This window comes from Chenopodium quinoa, unplaced genomic scaffold (assembly GCF_001683475.1).
Source record: "Chenopodium quinoa cultivar QQ74 unplaced genomic scaffold, ASM168347v1, whole genome shotgun sequence".
Classification (NCBI taxonomy): domain Eukaryota; kingdom Viridiplantae; phylum Streptophyta; class Magnoliopsida; order Caryophyllales; family Amaranthaceae; genus Chenopodium; species Chenopodium quinoa.
In genome coordinates this window covers 3,951,878-3,972,087 of record NW_018743285.1, presented here as the reverse complement: position 1 = coordinate 3,972,087, position 20,210 = coordinate 3,951,878, and the positions used below count along the sequence as shown (strand labels likewise).

At 33.3% G+C, this 20,210-nt stretch overlaps 3 protein-coding genes across 3 annotated transcripts; 1 reads left to right on the top strand and 2 right to left on the bottom strand.

Annotated features, from left to right (window-relative positions):
* The first annotated feature begins 3,137 nt into the window (after positions 1-3,137).
* LOC110735832 lies at positions 3,138-8,168 on the top strand. Its single transcript, XM_021916014.1, has 7 exons — positions 3,138-3,239; positions 3,350-3,433; positions 4,163-4,312; positions 4,569-4,727; positions 4,836-4,889; positions 7,499-7,642; positions 7,794-8,168. Exons 1-7 carry the CDS (start codon positions 3,138-3,140, stop codon positions 8,166-8,168), a joined length of 1,068 nt encoding a protein of 355 aa, XP_021771706.1.
* Positions 8,169-12,244: 4,076 nt separating this feature from the next.
* Positions 12,245-12,691, bottom strand: LOC110735831. Its single transcript, XM_021916013.1, has one exon. It carries the CDS (start codon positions 12,689-12,691, stop codon positions 12,245-12,247), a length of 447 nt encoding a protein of 148 aa, XP_021771705.1.
* A 344-nt stretch (positions 12,692-13,035) lies between these two features.
* Positions 13,036-19,099, bottom strand: LOC110735785 (protein trichome berefringence-like 7). The gene is made up of 4 exons (XM_021915970.1): positions 17,868-19,099; positions 15,748-15,906; positions 14,788-15,099; positions 13,036-13,488 (listed from the first exon to the last, which is right to left on the bottom strand). Exons 1-3 carry the CDS (start codon positions 18,764-18,766, stop codon positions 14,790-14,792), a joined length of 1,368 nt encoding a protein of 455 aa, XP_021771662.1. The 5' UTR covers positions 18,767-19,099; the 3' UTR covers positions 13,036-13,488; positions 14,788-14,789.
* Between the last annotated feature and the right edge of the window lie 1,111 nt (positions 19,100-20,210).

The window sequence follows — 20,210 nt, the reverse complement described above, 5'->3', positions numbered from 1 at the left end:
CTGTTCCACAAATATTGCAATAAGGATGAAATTACGAATCCTAAAGCACATTAAATGTGTTAAATATCTACAATTATATAAGAGTAAAAATTATAAAAAGTTGATATTGTGAAAGTATTTTACGAGACGAATCTAACAAGACCCCACATGACTATGTTTTACTTTATGTATAAATCATACTATGTGGTCAAACAAGCGTGACGAATAGTGTAAAAGTCCAGTTATTGCAATATTACTCGAACGAAGGAAGTATTATTAAATTGTAAAGAGTTTCCAAAAGTGGAAGAATAGCTTTTGAGTTTTTCTACATAGTAACCCTATGGTATTCACTTTTCCAAGTTGTGCCCCTCTCTTTTCAAACTTCCACGTTGTAACCTCAAGCTACATTAAGTGATTACGTTGTAACCTTGGCATTATCGTACTGTTAACGGTCACCGTTAGTGTGACCCACTTTGTAATTTTTAATATTTTTTTCTCGATTTGTGTGCTGAAAAATATCCCGTTAAAGGTTTTAAGAGGGTCCAAATTGAGCTCGGATTTGACAATAAAAAAAAAGAAATAAAAAAAAAGAAAAAAAAAGGTAAAATTCCCGCTTTGTGAATTCTAATTTTAACTGCGGAAATCTGAATTCACAAAATGGGGCTTTTACGTTATTTTTTGCCAAATTTGAGCTCAATTTGGATGATGAAGGGCTAAAATAACCCCTTAAACGTCTAACGGAACATTTTTAGCACGTAAATCAAGAAAAAAGTTTAATGGGTGTAACGTGGGCTCCACTAACAACAACAACTAACGGAAAGTTAATGTCAATGTTACAGCGTAATCACTTAATGTACCTTAGGGTTACAGCGTGGAAGTTTGAAAAGGGGAGGGTATAGCTTGGAAAAGTGAATATCACAGGGTTACTATGTAAAAAAACCCATAGCTTTTTTTTTTTTTTTAAAAAAAACGAACGAAAATAATAAGTTTAGCTTTAAAAAAAACGGAGGGAGTATTACATTTTAGTGTAAATGTTGTTTTGCTATTTTGGTCATCGTCAGGTATAGTATTATCATCACTTGAGAGTAGATGGGGGAAATAAGGTAATTCCCCAACTACAAAGCAAATGTAATTGGTGGGATTCGAACTTGTAACCTCAGTTACAAGGTGAGTACTCCACCAAGCATGCTTGGTTAATTTGGATGGATTAATTGGATTAGATGTTTATATTGACGGAGTTTCCTATGTTTTATACGAACCTATATTATTATTTTTTTGTGCGAATACGAACCTATATTATTCATTGTAAATATATACAAATTTGATAATTTGTTACACTCTCAAATAAATAATAAACCTTATTTGTATTTTATATGAAGGAAAAATACACTTTAATAATCCCAACTATAGGCGATTTACTTCTAATAATCCTAACTAAGGTTTATTATCTAATAACCCCAACTTTACTATATGTTTGCCTCCAATGGTCCCAACCGGTCAATACTAAGTCAATGATCTGTTATAACACGTAATCATGACACGTGTCAACAAGTGATTGGCCTAAAATAAAAAATAAAATTAAAACATAAAAATTAAAAAAAAACAAAAAAAAATCACAGCCGCCCTTTCCCTACCGTCAAACCCCAACCCCACCCCCTAACCTCGCCGGAACTGGCCGACCACCCCCTTTTAACCACCAAAACCAACCGACCGGCCAACCCTGACCCCCAAAACAACCTGCCCAGCCAACCCCGGAACTACCTTGTTGCTGCACCGCCAACACCAACTTTAAGCTAGCCCTTACTGCCTCTAACCTCCACACCAACAACAAACTGCAACAAATATTTCTCCAGCCACCTACTCCTCGCAGCCGCACAAACCACCAGCCACCAACTTCCATCACAACACCACGCAACCCGAGGATGGAGAGGAGAGAGAAAATAAAGATTGTTGATTATATTTGTCCATGATTTATGCTTATCCTCGGATTTTCCGAAATATGCCCAAAAAAATCGAATTGGGGCTTTCTTATGTGATGTATAATTATTGAAATTGATTATCCCATGTGATTTATGTTGAATTGTGAGCGTTTTGATAACAAATGCATGTATTTTGGTTGAGAAATGAGCAAGTTATGTTATATCCATGAGCTTAGTACGGGACCTTCAATGATCTTAGTGCGGGACCTTCAATGGAGGTTCTGCCATTGTTGACCTTTTAATTATTTTTATGTATATCAGCTAACAAAAGGAACATATCAACTAACAAATGAAATATATCAGCCAACAAAAGGAACATATCTGTCAACAAAAGATACATATCAGCCAATTGATTGAACATAAACAAAAGGATGAAATCAGCAAAGAAAAGCAACAGGTAAGCTAACAAAATAAACATATTAGCCAACTGTATATATCCTCTATCAAATAATACATATCCTCTATCAAATAACACATATCCTCCACCAAATACTACCTCACATATCCTCTAACAAACTGTACGTATTCTCTATCAAAGATAAATTGTATATATTCTCTATCAAATACTACATATCCTCCACCAAATACTACCTCATATCCTCTAATAAACTGTACGTATCCTCTATCAATGATAAATTGTACATATCCTCTAACAAACTGTACATATCCTCCAACAAATAATATATATCCTCCAACAAACTATACATATTCTCTATCAAATAACACATATTCTCCAACAAGTTGTACATATTCTCTATCAAATAATACATATCCTCCACCAAATACTACATATCATATATACTTGCCGCACGAATTCTTTAGTGCGGCTTGCCGCACCTAATACCTTCTCTTACCATTATTATTATTGTCATCATCTTTATAATTATTATTATTGTTATTATTCATGAATGAATTAATTTCAATTTCAAATACTTGATATGCTTCCATTTTGGTCAATATGGTTTTAGGCTAATAATCCTTTTTATATGGTATACATAAATATGCATAGCTAATCAAAAGATAGAGCTGAGTTTTGATTTATTTCATGATTTTGATCCTAAAATCTCTATTTAAGCACTATAACACACACTCTATTAGCTGTAAAAACCATATCAAAGGCAGTAGTTTTTTTTTTTTTTTTTTTTTTTTTTTTTTTTTTTTTTTTTTTTTGAGATAAGAATGACTTCTCCTATATTGTTCTTAGTGATTTGTTTTTCATTAGTTTTCAATGGGTTATGTAGGACATCCTTCCCTAGCAAACAAGAATCGAAGATTATCAAGGTACGTTATTTGATGATTATGTCCCTTAGCTTCCTTTATTTGCTTATAATGCTGGATTATGTAAGTATGTAACTAAAAGTTATTTAGTCTAATATTTTTTTTTCCAACAGACAAAATATGGTGTTTATGATTGTGTAGACTTTTACAAACAACCGGCGTTTAATCATCCATTGTTAAAACACCATACATCCAAGGCAAGTGTCTTTGTTGTATTAATGTATTTAACACGTGTTATGCTTTGTATTTACAAGTATATTTTCTTATTCCTTTAATCTTTGGTTGTATTGTCAAAATTATCATAAGAAAGATAGATGAATACTCAAATTACAAATAATAATCCGATTCAAAAGTAGGGTATGCTAGACGCTCTGATTCAAAGGTAGGGTATGCTAGACGCTTCGATATTTTTGGAAATTGATTTCCTTGCTTTGTATTGTTTACATTGTTACAAGTCTGTGTACCAACAAAGTGTTGGCTCACTTGGTAAGGTTCTTACCTTATATTTGAGAGATTTTGGGTTTGAATCCTAACAAGTGAAGGTACTTAGGGGTAGGGATTCGCTTACCCTCCCCTTTACTCCTAAGTATTTGGCCCGTAAATACTGGACAAAAAAACCGTAAGGGTTGAAGTCTGGTCAGAAACCTTCTTACCATTTAAAAAAAAAAGTGACAAGTCTATGCTACGAATCACTAGACCTAAAGCCCAATTATACATGACTAATTCAATAACATGGGCTAAATATGCTAAATAGTATACCCAAATAACTTTCAATGTTTTTCAATTCAAATTAAATGACATACTTTAAATTAAATTTCAATTAGGCTATATTCTATTTATTTTATTTTTTTAGAACTTAGATTATTTGTTTTTTAAGGTGAAGAGAACTTGACTTATTTTTCCTTAACTTTTATTTATATGCACAGGTATTGCCAAAAAAGATAGAAGAATTTCAAAGACAGAAAGTTAATGGCTTTGGACTTAAAGATGGCTGTCCTATAGGGACCGTTCCCATTTTAAGAACCAACCCAAATTCCCATTGGGGCGAGGATCCACCACCTCCTGAACCCAAACTAGTACATTGCGTAAGGGTTATTTTTTTTAAATTTTTTTGGGTACAATGTGTCATTTTTTAAATAACAATAATTAATTAGATTTTCCTATCAAGAAAATTACTTTGTATATAATTATATTTTAATAGGTAAACAAAATTGCACCAATACATAATCAATTATGTAATGACATATTATTGTTTAGAAATAATTGTTAAATAAAAGTAATAATAACGTGATATAACCATGCAAATGTTTAAATAGCTATAAATCTGTGTAGGTTGCTGGAGTTCAGACGAGTGAAGATTCAAGTAGGAATTTCCTTGGAGTTAGTGGTACACTCCTTATATATAAACCTACTGTAAATGATTTTGGCCAATATTCTTCTGCGCGAATAAAACTTTTAAATGGGAAAGATAGCGTAGAAGCTGGATACTTGGTATGAAAATTTTTTAAATTATTGTTTTCAAATTATATCTTAGATTATAAGAGAATTATTGTAACACTCACTTTTGATGTCAACTATGTTAATGTGGTCAAATTTCAGGTAAATCCGAAAGTATTTAACGATTTTGAAGCACATTTGTATGTGAGTTTTGAGGTAAGCTAATATTCTTATCAATGTACTTCAATTCGTACCTCATAGGACAATATATAATCTCTAAATTATGTCAAGCACTTAAGTATCCTCATGGTTTAGGACAAGGAGAGCCTCACTTAAAATCCGTTGTTATTTCGAAATTTGTGTCAACAAATAGATTTTTTTTTAATCTACTTTGTTATTTAAATTTAGGATTTATGAGAATTCTCTAAACCCCAAACTCTCAATTCTTAGCTATGCCACATAATTTTTTCAAAAAAAAAAAAAAAAGCTATGCCACATAATCATTGTATTTTTTTTTTTTTTTTGATAAAGTCCTAAAGGACACTATCCTTCAATACTAAAAGCCATACGCCCATAATCAAATTTTTTGGTTATATTTTATGTTGATTTTTTTTTTAATAAAAGAAAGTAAAGCACAATATTGAAACATTTATCAAGCATAAAGCATAAAGCATAATCAACATTTGATAAAAAAAATTAAGAAAATGACAAAATACTGAAAAAAGAAAATGGAAGATAGAAAGTTTCATATTTAAACGGAAAATGAAAAACTAGAAAATTTGTAATCTTTGCTCAATTTGGAAGATTGAAAGTTTCATATATAAACGGAAAATGAAAAACTAGAAAATTTGTAATCTTTGCGCAATTTGTTTTAATGGATACATATTTTTTGGAAAATGATTCATCATGCATGGAAAATCGTTTCCAAGGGCGAAAAACATAATTGTATAAATAGTTTTCCTTTGTTTGTATCCTTACAAGAAAAATTGTAGAGGAAGAAGGAAATAAAGGTGGAAGAGAGAAGATGGATCGATGAGAGGAGAGATGGGATGTAAAGAGTAGAGAGGAAATGTGGCAAACCTTCATTTTAAAAGGAAAAATTTTACTTTTAGGAGAGCTATTTTCCACCTTTTAGAAAAATGTTTTCCTATTAACCAAACAATGGAAAATAGGAAAATCGTTTATTTGAAAATTGTCATCCGTCAAAACAATTGGAGCTTAAACCAAATCTACCACTAGTTATATGAAAGAAAAAACTGCATATATATACCAAACAAATTCTTGGTTTCCCAAAATAAAAATAAAAATAAAAAAAAAAGTGTGTAAAGACTCTGTATGTTTTGACGGAAAACATTTTCCTTGCAAATAATTTTTTCATTTTCCGTTTTCCATTATTTGGTTAATAGGAAAACATTTTCCTTCTAAAAGGAAGATATGCCATATTTTCCTCAACACTCCTTCCATCCCTTACCTCTCTTTTAATCTATATTGTCCCTTCCACTCCTATTTTCCCTTTCCTATGTAATATTTTTTTGTAAAGAAACAAACAAAAGAATACTATTTTTTTACAATTGTGTTTTCCTTCAAAATTATTTTCCATGCAGAATTATTTTGTCAAAAAGTTGTTTTTAACAAACGCAACCTACTAAAAAGGAAGGAATATACTCTTTCTTCTATTTTATCTTACACTCGTCCACCTTTTTGTACACTCTATATATCATACTTTAGCTTACACTCACCCACCTTTTTACTCCTACACTCCTTTTTTCTTACATTCACTCAACATTTTCACTTTTTCTACTTGTACGAGGTAGACTCGCACAGGGTATAATGATAATTTCACGCACTTTTTTTCACTATCATGTTACCAAATAACCACATTTGTGTACCTAAAGAAGTCAATTGATATCGAACACAAAATATACCCAAAAAAAAATATTCAATTGGTATTAAATCTCGCACAAATATACATTAGGACTTCCCTCGTAAGTGATTTGAACAAAAAATAATAGGGATGGTATGATAAATGATGTGTGAGAAGCATGTTCACCCTTTTCACATTATCATATTGTGAACGTTGTTGTAAAAATAAGTATTTCAAAGGCTACAAATGATAGAATAAATAATAATGTATTTGTTTGATCAAAAGAAAGATGGTGTGGCGTGAAATTTCGTCACTATCTTTGAAAACGAATTTCGGCGCAACCGAGATGCTCACTGTATCGCCGGTACATTTTCTAAGGTTACACATCACTCTCATTCAAAGGCACTTTTGGGTGAGAGGTGGAGCCATATAAACTTATGCTCAAAAGAAGAAGAAACGTGTTTAGCTCTTTTATTATGTAAATTGTGTATGTAGTATATTTTCTGAAAAGATTCTAAGGCATATATTGACAATGCAAGGAGTGTGATAAGTCAAATATAATGTAACCATCAAATGAGTGATTAAATCAGAATAATGAAGATGATTTAATGACAACTAACAACCACTTGAATGAGGAGGTTACATAAGAATAACCAAAGATCAACAAGGAATTCAAGAAAAAGAGTAAAAAGCCAAAGGGTGAATCTAGGCATGAAAAAGTCTACTCCACAACTAACCTGTGGACAAACGTGATAGGCCACATTTTACTTGTGGAGTAAACTGATCAAACTCTAAAAAAACCACAAACTACTCGAGTAACATGACTTTTACTCTCTTTACTCCAACAAATGCTTCATTCATGTTGTAAACATCATATTTGGGTCATCTAATTAGGCACATCATATTTTTGATAATTATGTTAAAAGCTTGTTAATTTGTATGTGCATAACAACTTTAATAGGTTGGAGGGTCTAAATTAGGATCCGTAAATCTTCAATGCTTTGGATTTGTTCAAGTCGATAAAGACGTACCTTTGGGTTTTCCCCCAACACATTACTCAGTTATTGGAGGACAACAATGGTCTTGGGATTTATCGATTCAGAAGGTACAAGTTCACAATTTATTTTCAACTCATTGATTTGATATAGCTTATTATCATATAATATTGCCGCTCTAAAATAAAAGTGTTTCGTTTTTACATATTCAGATATTCTCATGTGCATTTTTTTTTTTTTTTTTTTTTTGCGAGGGTATAGGATATAATTGACAAAAATTGGTGGGTATTCATAGCATCAGCACCAATTGGATATTGGCCTAACGAAATATTTGATACATTAGTCGATGGTGCAAACCAAGTTGAATGGGGAGGCGAGGTTTATGATTTTGGATTGAAGAACCCTCCTAGTCCCCTACCCGAGATGGGCAGTGGCGTGAAAGGAAGCTATCAATCGTCTGCTGCGGCAATTTATCATGCTACATATCTCGATGATAACTATATTAATAGGACAAATCCTGAACGTACTAATACAATTGCGAATTGTGATCCAGATTACGTTGTTGTAGATAACGGCTATATTAATGATGCTTTTGGTAGGGTGATACATTTTGGAGGGGTTCGTGATGAAAATTAAAACTATCTTCATGTTCTATTAATAAATTAATGAGCATTTGACAACATTAAAGTTTTTTGTAATTTTTTCAATTGTGAGTTATTAGCAATGTGAAATTGTGTAAAAAAAAAAAAAAAAAAGTAAGAATGAAACATGCAGGGGTGAAGTTACTTGCATGAATTTGGGTGAAGTTTTAACTTAAGTTGATCTCATATTCTCATTACCATGATTTGGTTGTTTGTAATCTTCTTGGTAGTGCCAGGTACTACTTCCGTTTCGTATTATGTGCAACATTTTTTAAGAACGAATGCTACATATTATGTGCAACAAACCAAAAGTTTCCTCTTTTAATAAATTTTTATGTGAAATTACCAGTATACCCTTACTAAATGTTACTAACTTCAATAAATAAAATATTAACTCTTTAAATCAAATTAATTTATCCATAATTAAAACCCTAACCCACATTCTCTCTCCTCCCTCACAACCACATCCACCACCAACATTACCAATTTTTCTCTCTCCTCCATCTCAACCACCACCAGCAGCAACCCTATTCTTTCTTCTCTCTCTTATCTCACAACCACCACACCACCACCACCACTCAGATCAAGTTGCCGATCATTTCACCTTACCCTTGCCAGTTCGCCGCCGCCACTTTTCCCCTTTTCAAAGTCACCGCCCCTTTTCAAATTCGATGGTTTTTTTTAACCAATACGAGGTGAGGTCTTGGTGGTGCTGTGTTTTGGATCTTGGTGGTGGTGAGGTGGGGTTTCAGATCTTTGTGGTGGTGAGGTGGGATTTCGATTCGTTTCCTTGGTGGTGGTAAGTTGGGGTTTTTGAACTAAATTAGTGGTGGTTTGTTGGGGTTTCAGTCCATCGGAGGTGGTAAGGTGGTTGTTTCGGTTCGTTGGTGGTGACTGGCCTGGTTACGTGGGGCTTCGTTTGTTGGTGGTGCGAGTTGGTTGGGTGGGTTTTGGGTGGTGGTGCGAGTTGATTGGTGGTGGTGCGAGTTGGTTTAGTGGGTTTTGGGTGGCGGTGCGAATTGATTGGTGGTGGTGCAAGTTGGTTGGGTGGGTTTTGGGTGGTGGTGGTGGTGGGGTTTCATATCTTAGTTGTGGTGAGAGGGTGGTTACAAGGTGGATGCTGGTGGTGTTTACTTTTTCTCTCATCCAATTAATCACATGCCCCTTTTTACTAATCTTTGCTTAAGAAATTTTGTCTTAGGGATTGTGCAACCAAGTTTGTTGCAGATAAAAATGGAGGTAGTACTTATATTTGGGAATAAAATTACTCATTTATTGCATTATTACACTCGAAATTGAATTTGGTACCCTTTTGATATTTATTTATTTACTCCCTCTATTTTTTTTAAAAAGCTAAAACAAGGATTGCGCGGAGTTTTAAGGGTTTAATAAAATAAAATGTTAGTGGGGTAGATAAGGTAATAAAAATTTGTAAGAAAAGAAGGTAGAATTACTATTTTATTGAAAAGTAAAGTGGTGTGAGTCTATGAGAGGGAGTTTAGATCATTATTGGAGTGAAAAATGATTAAGTTAGAGAGAGTGGCCTGGGGACTATTAGTGGGTAAAGATATATTATTAAATTGTAAGGGATTTCCAAAAGAGTAAGTGTAGCTTTAAAAAAACGGACGAAAATAGCAAGTGTAGGTTTTAAAAAAAAATTAGAGGGAGTATTATCTTCCTATATATACATATATATTTTTTTTGAATAGTTTATCTTCCTATTTATTCGATCCTGTGTCGAAAAAAAAAATCCATATATAGCCCTTCATGACCCATGAAATTGCTATCTAATGTCGTGGGGGCTTTCATTAGCAAAATCCTTTATAAAATGATAATTATCCAAACAAGGCAAGTATATCGTGGACAATAAAATCAAAAAGTTGTCAAATCCATGCATGCAACTCGAGGGGAGCAATGTGTAATTTAATGAATTAACTAGTTTAGGCCCATGCATTGGCGGAGCCACATTAGAACAAGGGGGGACAGTTGTCCCCCCATTTTCGAAAAAAAAGTTTTTTTTTTTTTAAAAAAAAAAATCAAGAAAATACAGTAAAAGGCTATAAATATCATATACTTACAGTAAATATCACAATATTGAATATGGTTTGGTGGTTGAGTCCTTAGTAAGGCTGTGCCTTGGTCTTAGGTTCGATTCCCCACTCTACTATTTTTCAGCTTTTTTGTTTTTTTTTCCCCTACTTGTTTTTTGATTACTCTAATTTTCAATAGTCTTTTTAATTTTATTTTTCATTTCCTATTTCTTGTTTTAGGATTTTTAATTTTATTATGTGCTTAAACTCTATTTTTTTACATTTCTAATAAATAGATTACTATTAATTAATTGTTTGTAACTGTGTTTTAACTTTTATTAATACATACGAAATACATATGTAATAATATGATTGATTTGAGAAAGTTGAGTTTATTTTTTCGAATGTAACTCAAACCCAGACCCTTCATATCTACCATCAATTTGTTCTAACGATAATTATTTGACTTTATGATAAGGTAATTAATTCGTATATATCAATTATGTGATTACATAACGGGATTTACAAACATAAATTTATTCATTTTTGTTGGATAATTTTCTTAATATACAATAAAACTTTTTTATTCCTCTTTTGCCATATAGAAATAATTGGCATATGTGATTTCAAATAAATATTAAACAATTTAGGTGATCAATTTTTTTCTTGAGATTTTTGCCGAAACTTTAACCTCCAAAATTTGTCCCCCCGAATTATAAATCCTGGCTCCGCCACTGGGCCCATGTCACGCACAATTTTAAATATTAACAATTAATATAACACTCTATTTAATTAAAAATAATTGTCTAAAAATGTTGTCCCAAAAGTTATCAATCATATTTTTATTTTCTACATATTTCACATATTCAATAAATGAAACATGAAATATCATGAAAAAGTCTCAAATAAAATGAACATTTTAAACTTACAAATTTTGGCCTAATGTGTATTTTTAAAAATTTCAGCGACAGATTAACATCATTTTCCTCACTGTTTACAAAATAAGTAATTAATAGCTATGCATCTAATCACATGAGATGATGATATATACAAGTAAATTATAATAATATAAGTTAGGAAATTTTGTGAAAAACCTCCAAAAAGTTGTGTCTTTTTGAAAAACTAGTAGTCCTATCGCGCGCGTTGTGCGCAATAGTGCAGCGTCATTTTTGTTGCCGTGATTATTAGCTTATTTTTAACTAATTTAGCATAGATTAATCGAATGGGAGGAGAGTGAGAGGATAAAAAAAAGAGACGAGGATGAAGGTTTAGCGCGAATGGGAGAAGAATGAGAGGATTAAAAAGAGTTGAGGATGAGGGTTGAGCGCGAAAGGGAGGAGAATGAGAGGAGGGAAGAGGAGGCAATGAAGAAGGTACAAGAAGAGGAAAAATTAGTGTATGAGAAGTTTTTGGGAAGGATTAATCAAGAAAATATTCGGGTTCTTGAAGAGGTTTGGAGGGTTAAGGCTAAGATTTTGAGGGTTACTTGGAACAAGATTGAATTTGGGGAGTTTAGTAAGGTTCAAATTACGGATATGTTTGAGTTTTTTGGAGAGGTAAAAGATGTTAGGATTAATTAGAATATTGGTAAGAATGGTCATGCTCTTGTTTTTGTGAGATCTAAAGAATCTGTTGTTGCTGCTACTGTCGTGAGATGGGTTGATCATCCGGAGTCTCCTTTCATCATTAGTCCCCTTACGCTATGCTAAGCATGTTCATTGCATAATTGAAGGCGTTCTTCTAAACTTACGAGGAGAATATTTCGTGTATATCTTCTATTTGATTATGTATATTGTCAACTGTTATATTTACAAGTATATTTTCATTCTCCTTGTTATGTTTTTCAATTTCACTTTTATAAACTCATTAAAGATTGTTATAAAAAATGAATAATAGAATTAATATTATACTTGAATTAAATCAAGTAAGCATTAAGATTACATTTTACCGCTCTTCTTCTTGACATAGTATTTAGCGGTAGTATCATATCAACAATTTATTACAGCAATAGTGTATCGAAGAATAGAGTCAATCAATTGCATCAAACTTGGCGCTCAGGAAGGGTTAGGTTTTGGTTTTGGCTAGAACCACTAGCACCAGCGCTACCCTCTTGGCGCTCTCCGTACAAGGCCTTACCAACCATATCAATCTCCTCCTTGTGACTATCCTTGTGCACACGTACATCGTCATCCACCTGCACCAACACCTTCTTCGGGCCGTGAGGTCCACGTACGATCATTTCCTGAACTCTCAAATGCTCATCCACATCGACGTCTTTCCTCTCGTGAATGTTTTTCCTCTCATGACAGTGCTTACGCTCCTTGTGCTTCTTGATGAGCCACCAAATGCATAACAGAACGGCTCCGAATAAGAGGATACAGCCGAATGAAATGAAAACGACGACTATAACCGTTGGATGGTAGTCAGGAGAGGGTGGTGTTGGGCGTGGGAAGGGGTTGTTGACAGCAGTTGGTGAACTAGAAGCCATTTTCGATGGTTTGAACTGGGATTTGTTGGGATATTTGGTTAGATTGAATCGGGTTTTAGAGTTTGATGCTAAATGACAAGGTTGAAGGGAGTATTTATAGCTTCATGTTTATATGCATGCTTCTAAGTATCTTTTAGCTTAACACTTCAGTTAAGATATGAAGATTGTATTTTACAACACTACACAGGCTCTCTTTCCTTCATTTCTGCCTTTTTTCTTCCCACCAAACCAATAATATGAATAAAGAAATCAGTCATTCAAAAATATCTTTGATTTAATGACAGCTTCAACAGGAAAAAAAAAAAAACAGAACAGGCGCGCGCAACAAGATCTATAGTCTAAAATTTCAGCAAGACAACAACCGTATATATATAGCTCTTGTGAAAAGTACCTCTCCCGGGCAAAAATGTTCAACAATAATTCGATAATGTGTACAAAAAATCTTGAATTCTTAGGTATATAACCAAGTTGATATGGACAGAGGACTTCAAACAATGCACAGATGAACGAATTTTCAGGAATATCCACTGAGAATTTACAAACATACAGCAGATACAGCAAGAATACATACAACAATCTGCAGAGGATGAGTGGGCTCCTAGCATCTATGATTCTATCTCACATTCAATTCTAGTTTAGATGCCTGATGATGAGTGATGCCAATGACATCAACTGTTAATGACTGAACGAAACTTTACAGGTCAAAGTTCCAACTTTCTAAACACGTTGATACATGTATATTTATCCTCACTTGCATGGTTGCACCTCTTTGTCTCATAATTTGTAATAATACAAAACTGCAGAACAAAAGGAATTTATTCAATCAACAATTTGTTCACTAACATGAGCAATGCAAATGATTAATTTCCAGAACAAGCAGAAGAATATACAGAATCTATGTTGGAGACTAATAACCACAATGTAAAATTTACAATGGCAGGAACCTCACTTATTTGGTTAAGACATGAAAGTTAATCTATTCAAAATATACAGGATCGTTTGTCATATGATGATTATCCTTGTCAGTTATAAGTGTCTGGAGTCACTTGGAACAGAAGCTACAATTCAGGCCAAGTATAGTTGATTATTAGTTATTACTAAAACCCTTTACTACCACAAAGAAAGGAAAATATGTATGAATTGATCGTTAAACAACTTTTGTTCAGAATAAAGGGAAATGTCATAAAACAGCCCTTACTTTATCTTCTTACATGCCAAAGACTCAAAATTCATCAACAGGATTTTTATAGCCTATACAGGTGAAGTTCTCCAATATAGCATCTTCAACTATAGATACATGCCCTCAGTCTGGAATTTATACACATATTACTCCCTTCGCTTCCTAATATCATAGGATTTATACAATATTTTGGTTTCAACAGATTTTTTTTGTCTCCCTAATATACATTAATTTTTCAGCTTTCATTGGAAGCAAGTTACCCCAACCCATAGCAATTAAAATACTCTTTAGTCCATGCTAGACTAAAGGAGTATGACCCGGTCATCAATTAATTAAAACGGGAAATCAATTAATCATTTAAAATGGATAGGTAAAATGTACCGTGAAATATAAAAGTGGCAGATAATAAACACCTTTAAGTTGACAGTATTAAGGAAACGAAGTTATGGAAACCACAGCACTATATTAGAATGTTCCGAAAAGGTTGTTACATTTCTTAATAGAACTATATTACATATACACACAGATTTCCAAAGTTTAAGCATACACATAATTAGTGGGCAGTTTACGGTAAGAAAACAATTATACGGAGTAATAAGTTTGAGATGTCATCATATATACTTAATCATGGAGGTTTCAGACAACTAATTAATTCTGGATGGACAGAGTGCATTAAAGTTGGCAATAATCTCCCAACATTAATCAATATGAAGACTGAACTAAGAAGTATGTGAGACACTTTGCTATTTAGTTGTTTACACAAGTATTAAAAGAAGCATTGCTAAAGGTTATTGGTTGAATTCCATTCAAAAGTGAATTTCAGTAAGGAATACTTCAGATGATCATGATTTTCAACCTAAATTAATGGTTCCTGAACAGGAAATAACAAAGGAAAACAAAAAAATTCAGAAAATACCTTCATTTTGCAGTTTGTTGTTGGGTGATTTGATCTTTGTGCAGAAGGTATGTAAAAACGATTTCATTCCACATATCTGGCAAACCAGGCAGGCACCAGTGACTACAATCTGGTACTGATGGGTTGTCACTCCATCTGCCCACATGTGCATCACTGCGATAGGCTCCCATGGGAGTGACATGCAGAGGCGTAACAGGTGCTGACATACTCTTGATAACCCTCAATATCATATCTGAAATAGGGCTTTTGTCCCTACCCTTAGTTGTCAACATCGGTCTTCGAGTCACCTTGCATGCATTACGATTTCGACCACTGTAGTGATCAGCAGCGTTAATACCGGAATCCCAACAAATGTTTATTTGAACGTATAAATTGATGAGCAGGCTAAGAGAAGATCAAAACAAATAGACTGAAGCATAAAACTTTTAACTAAAGAAAAAGTATAGAAAATTATTGATTTATTCTGCTTACAAGGATACAGCTACAGGTCTACAGCCTACAGGTAAAAAATGCTCTTAACAACACCAATATACGCCTTACACAATTGACCATTTACTTCTCCAAATCAACAATTATGTTGCTCTAGGCATAACCAAAATATGAAGACTATGTTACTCCCTCCGTCCCCAATTAGAAGTCTCATTTGTCTTCTAGTTCATTTTGAAAAAGTATTAAATGTTTAAATCTTTTGGAACACGACATTGGTGTTACAGCACATACTGGCATATATGAGCTGGAAATAATACAGAAAGTATCCAGAATTCCAGAAGGGGAAAAGAGGGGGGTGGGGGGGGACCGTAAGGAATGTATGAAATTTTAATGTTTAGTAGGATCATGATCATGTATTGGAGAAAGATCACTTTAAACTTCTCAAAGCAAGTTCTAACTTTAAATTACACCAGAATCAAACTGAAAGGCAATTTATAATATGTATATTCTGAAGCCTGAAACAAAACTCACCTCCAGTGAGAAGCTTCAAAAGTGCGAAAGAATACATGGGTCCTATTATGATTGATCCTCGATTCAACCCATGATGCCCAGGTTTCAAGAGCCCTGGTCAGAGCTTTACTTACTGGCATTCCCAGTTTCAGAGATTTACCAACCTGAAAATAGGTACCCCTGTCTGAATAAACAAGTTAGAAGCAGTTACATACAAAACAACTAATTAACATATCACAAGATGGAGGAACCTTGGAATAACTAACATCAATAATTCCTAGAATAATTGGAGCAATTGAAATAAAATTACAGGTGTTTTTCCAATGATGTGTAATACAAGAAGTTTATTATAGCTGTAATTCAAGGGATTCCCCCTTCCTCCAAATATTATAGAAATATAAAAATGATAACTGGGACAAGAAGATACTGAAAACCTCACAGATAGCACATAGACATCTAATAATAGAGAATTGGATAGGACAAGAGCTCATGAGTTAATAACTGAAACAGGCAGCAAGCCCTTTCATTGAGGAAATCAATAACAAGACTATATCATTGATATTGATAAAGTCGTGTCATGTACATTCTGTGTATCCATCATTTCTGAGAATGATGATTTCAAGAATTCACGCTGTCCCTGAAGTCTATTACACTTGACAAGTTTCCCCACCCAGGCCTAATCCTTCAAGTATAGTCTTACAAGGTCTTCTTTGTGTTGGGCGAAATTTATGTCACGTGACATCATCACAAAAAATTTAAATTATATCATCATATCCTTCAATATTCACCACCTCCCTGATGCGCCCAGCAAAGTCAAATTAGGGGGGGGGGGGGGGAGGAAGCTGGTGGCTAGCATAGGAGGGAGGAGCTTTCTGCATCAGATCAAGATTATATAAGCGACCAGGTAAATAATAAATATATAAGGTTTAAGGGTGTTGAAGGAGTGATAGCGTATTTCAGCTTGAGTTCTAGTAAAGGCCTGTCAAGTGTAGTGAAAATCAGTAAGAGCTGGAAAGAGATGATTTTTTGACAGCACAATAAGGTTAGTTTATTAGACTAGTTACTGTATTCCATTGAGATTAGAAATCAGGGGAAAAAATTTAACTCAGTTTGCCATGCTCATCAGGGTCAATGACCCAAGCAACAAAAGGCAAACACAAGATTATTCCCAATAAGTGTTTGCTTGGATTGATAGTACTGTGTTACTAGGGTGATAAAAGTCAAACTACAGAAAATGAAAGTGGATATAAGAAAGGATGAGATAGCAATGGTGTAATTGTAGGGGGGATTTTATAGTGATGGAGTGCTGAGAGGTGAAGAAAAGGGAATTATTATCCTCATTTGGGGGGTTTTATAGTTATCCTAAGGGGAGGATGGGTAACTATACTTTCATTATGAATGTAATAATTCCACCATCTCTCTCTTTTCATCATGTCACAACTACCTTATTTCACTTATAAACACCTTGTCTCTTATAACACCGCCTCTAATCACTTATGTTTTTTTCTAGTTTGGCTTTCAAGACTCCCTTAATTCATTACCCCCAATCCAACCATGGCCTAAGATGGAAGTAACAAGGTGGCTTGTGCTACCATAAACCCACAACTGTAGAAGAGATACTAAATATAGGTCCAAGATGGATTTTGATTGGGGGAAAACCTTGCTCATGACAATTGGTTGATGTGCACTTATAACCAAAAACCTAATGGAAAATTATACCACTAAATATTTTGCATCTTCCTATAGCATATACACAATGGTGCCGTCATCATACATTTAAGAAAGACTATATATAGCCTCAGTATTGACTATATATATATATATATATATATATATATATATATATTACAAGTCATTGGTATCCCATCACTGCAACAGATTCATCATTACTGATGTGCCCTTTAGAATCTTTTACTCAAAATTATAGAATTTCACCATGTTCTCACCAATCACTAAGGTATAATGGGATCATGAGTTGTATTAAACTGAATGTGCAAAGACAACATTAAAATCGGATCATACTACACAAAATTTAGTGAGAAAGAGAACCAAACAAATAAGATCTGTAAAGTTTAGTAAGTCAAAGTTCCATAATACCTTCAAATCATATCAAACCATATAATAAGATCTTAGGAACTTACGTTTCAAAAAGCTTAGTCTTCGTCCACCAGTGCCCGGTATTGAATATCAGGACATCAGAATCAATCCATTCTTCATTAGCATTATCCATCTTGTCAAGTCTGATAGTCCACTTAACTCTCTTGGGAGCACGTTTCGGTGGAGTAGTAAGCCAGGACAGGAAAACAGACCGGTAAAACTCGACCGTGAAGTCATAAGAATCAAACCTCACATTCAAAAACCTAATCTTCTTCGAAATTGGATTCTGATTAACTTCGTACACAAATCGTTTATCTTCAACCCCAGACATAAGCATACAAATAAAAGACTCCCATTGTGTTCTAGTCAATGAATCACCCACAAACACGACCCGCTTCCCTCGAAGATAATTCAATAAAGCTTGCACATCAAACCTAGGAAGATCACAATCCTTAGGCTTCCACCTCCATTTCATATAATCACTATCTCTTCTCCCATTTGCCAAGCAATTAAACCCGACCTCAGCAAACGGGCAATCAGATGCATTGTACAAAGGATAACTATCATCAGGAACCCATTTCCCATCAAACAAATTACATTGCCCTTTTGCATCATTAGGACCAGGAATACTAAAACCCTGATCCAATGAATTAGGCTGCAAATCACTAGAAAGTAACCAATATGCAAAACCTAAAATTAGAAAGAAAATCAACAAACACCCAGTTGCTAAAACCCCATTAACAGATCTTATACCTGAGTTTTTACCATTATTACCCACTAAATTTAAATCCCCAAAACTAGAAACCCTAGTGTAAAATTTCTTAAATTGACCAAATGAACTCAAATTAAGACCATTAATCAAATCTTTAAGGAATACCCAGTACAATAAAGCAAGTAAATAAATCAATGTAAGTGAACCCAGAAATACAACTTCATAATCCATTAAAAGTTGCAGAATTTGTAATAACTTGGTATATAAATCAGAAGAAAATGAATTTGATTGAAAGAATTGAGTAAGTATGAGTGTAGAAAAAAGCAGAGATCTTACAATTACAATGTTTCTTGATAAAATGGCAACCACTTTGTTGGTAGTAGTACTGAGTGGGTTAGAGAGTTAGTGTAGAGAAGAAGGAAGATGGAGTTTAAAGTAGTAAGAAGACAGTAGACAACCTCCTATGTTGTTGGTGTTAACTGTTGACTATTTTAGTGTTTATAGTTTGGTGGTTTCAGAATTTGATATTAAAATTGTAGTCGGTGATTTTCAACAACAGTTTACAATTTTAGGTTGGTCGTTTGGGAATCAATTAAGCATTACTTGATGTTATTCATGTCTACTCTGTAATATTTTTAGTTGGATCTTGCTAATGAGTGCCTCGGGTTATTAGATAATTCATTAATATGTTACTTAATAATGGCTTATATGGAAACTAGAATTTCAAATGACATTGGACCAATCATCTTATTTGGATGTACTTGGAATTTGGGAATTGAATTTGGTTCAATTTCAAGATTTTGAAGACATATTTATACGTTGATAAATTAAAATTCCAATCCTAAAGCCAATTAGTATTAGGCACTCCATGATTACCTACTACCTAGTATTGTACTCCAGGCCAGGCCCAATCTAATAACCCAACTAACGAAATTAAAGCATACAAGACTAAATTTGACAAAATAACACTTTAGGAAAAGTAAATAACATGAAACTAACTCCATATATAAAAGAAAGGTGGATGAAAAAAAATCAAATCATTTCATTTCTACTCCACTACTTTCACTTTCTCTCTCTCCATTTGAACTAGTCCTGCAAATTTCTTCAAAGGTGGATGAACTAGTCCTGTAAATTTCTTCAATGGTGTCCATTGAAGGCCTAATTCAACTTCAAGATCATGTCCAAAACAAATATAAATTACAGAAATGCATATCAAGAGAAGTAAGCATTTGTTTAATTTTATTTATAAATTATTTCGCAATTTTACATTTATAATATGAAATTTGCAATCAAAACATGCAAGTATGGTAAACCAATTAAATGATAATGAAGAACTAGATGAGAGAATTTCATATTTAAAAACAAAAATTATAGATAAATTTTTCTAAAGCAAACCTATGTTACTTTGCGAAAATATTTTTTTCGAACTAGATATAAGTGGAATTGACGAATGTATTTCGTTTTACTATGGAATATATTTCAAGAATGGATTAATTTAGCTGAATTTTGGTTCCAAACTTGTTAATTTGATCAATTTAGTTTCTAGGCTTTTGTTATTCAGCATTGAATATTATATTATTTTATTGTGAAGTCAGATATATATTTCTAAAATGTGTTTTGTTATTATTTTTCTTTAAATCATGTTATTTTGCTTAATATCTAATGTTATTCTACT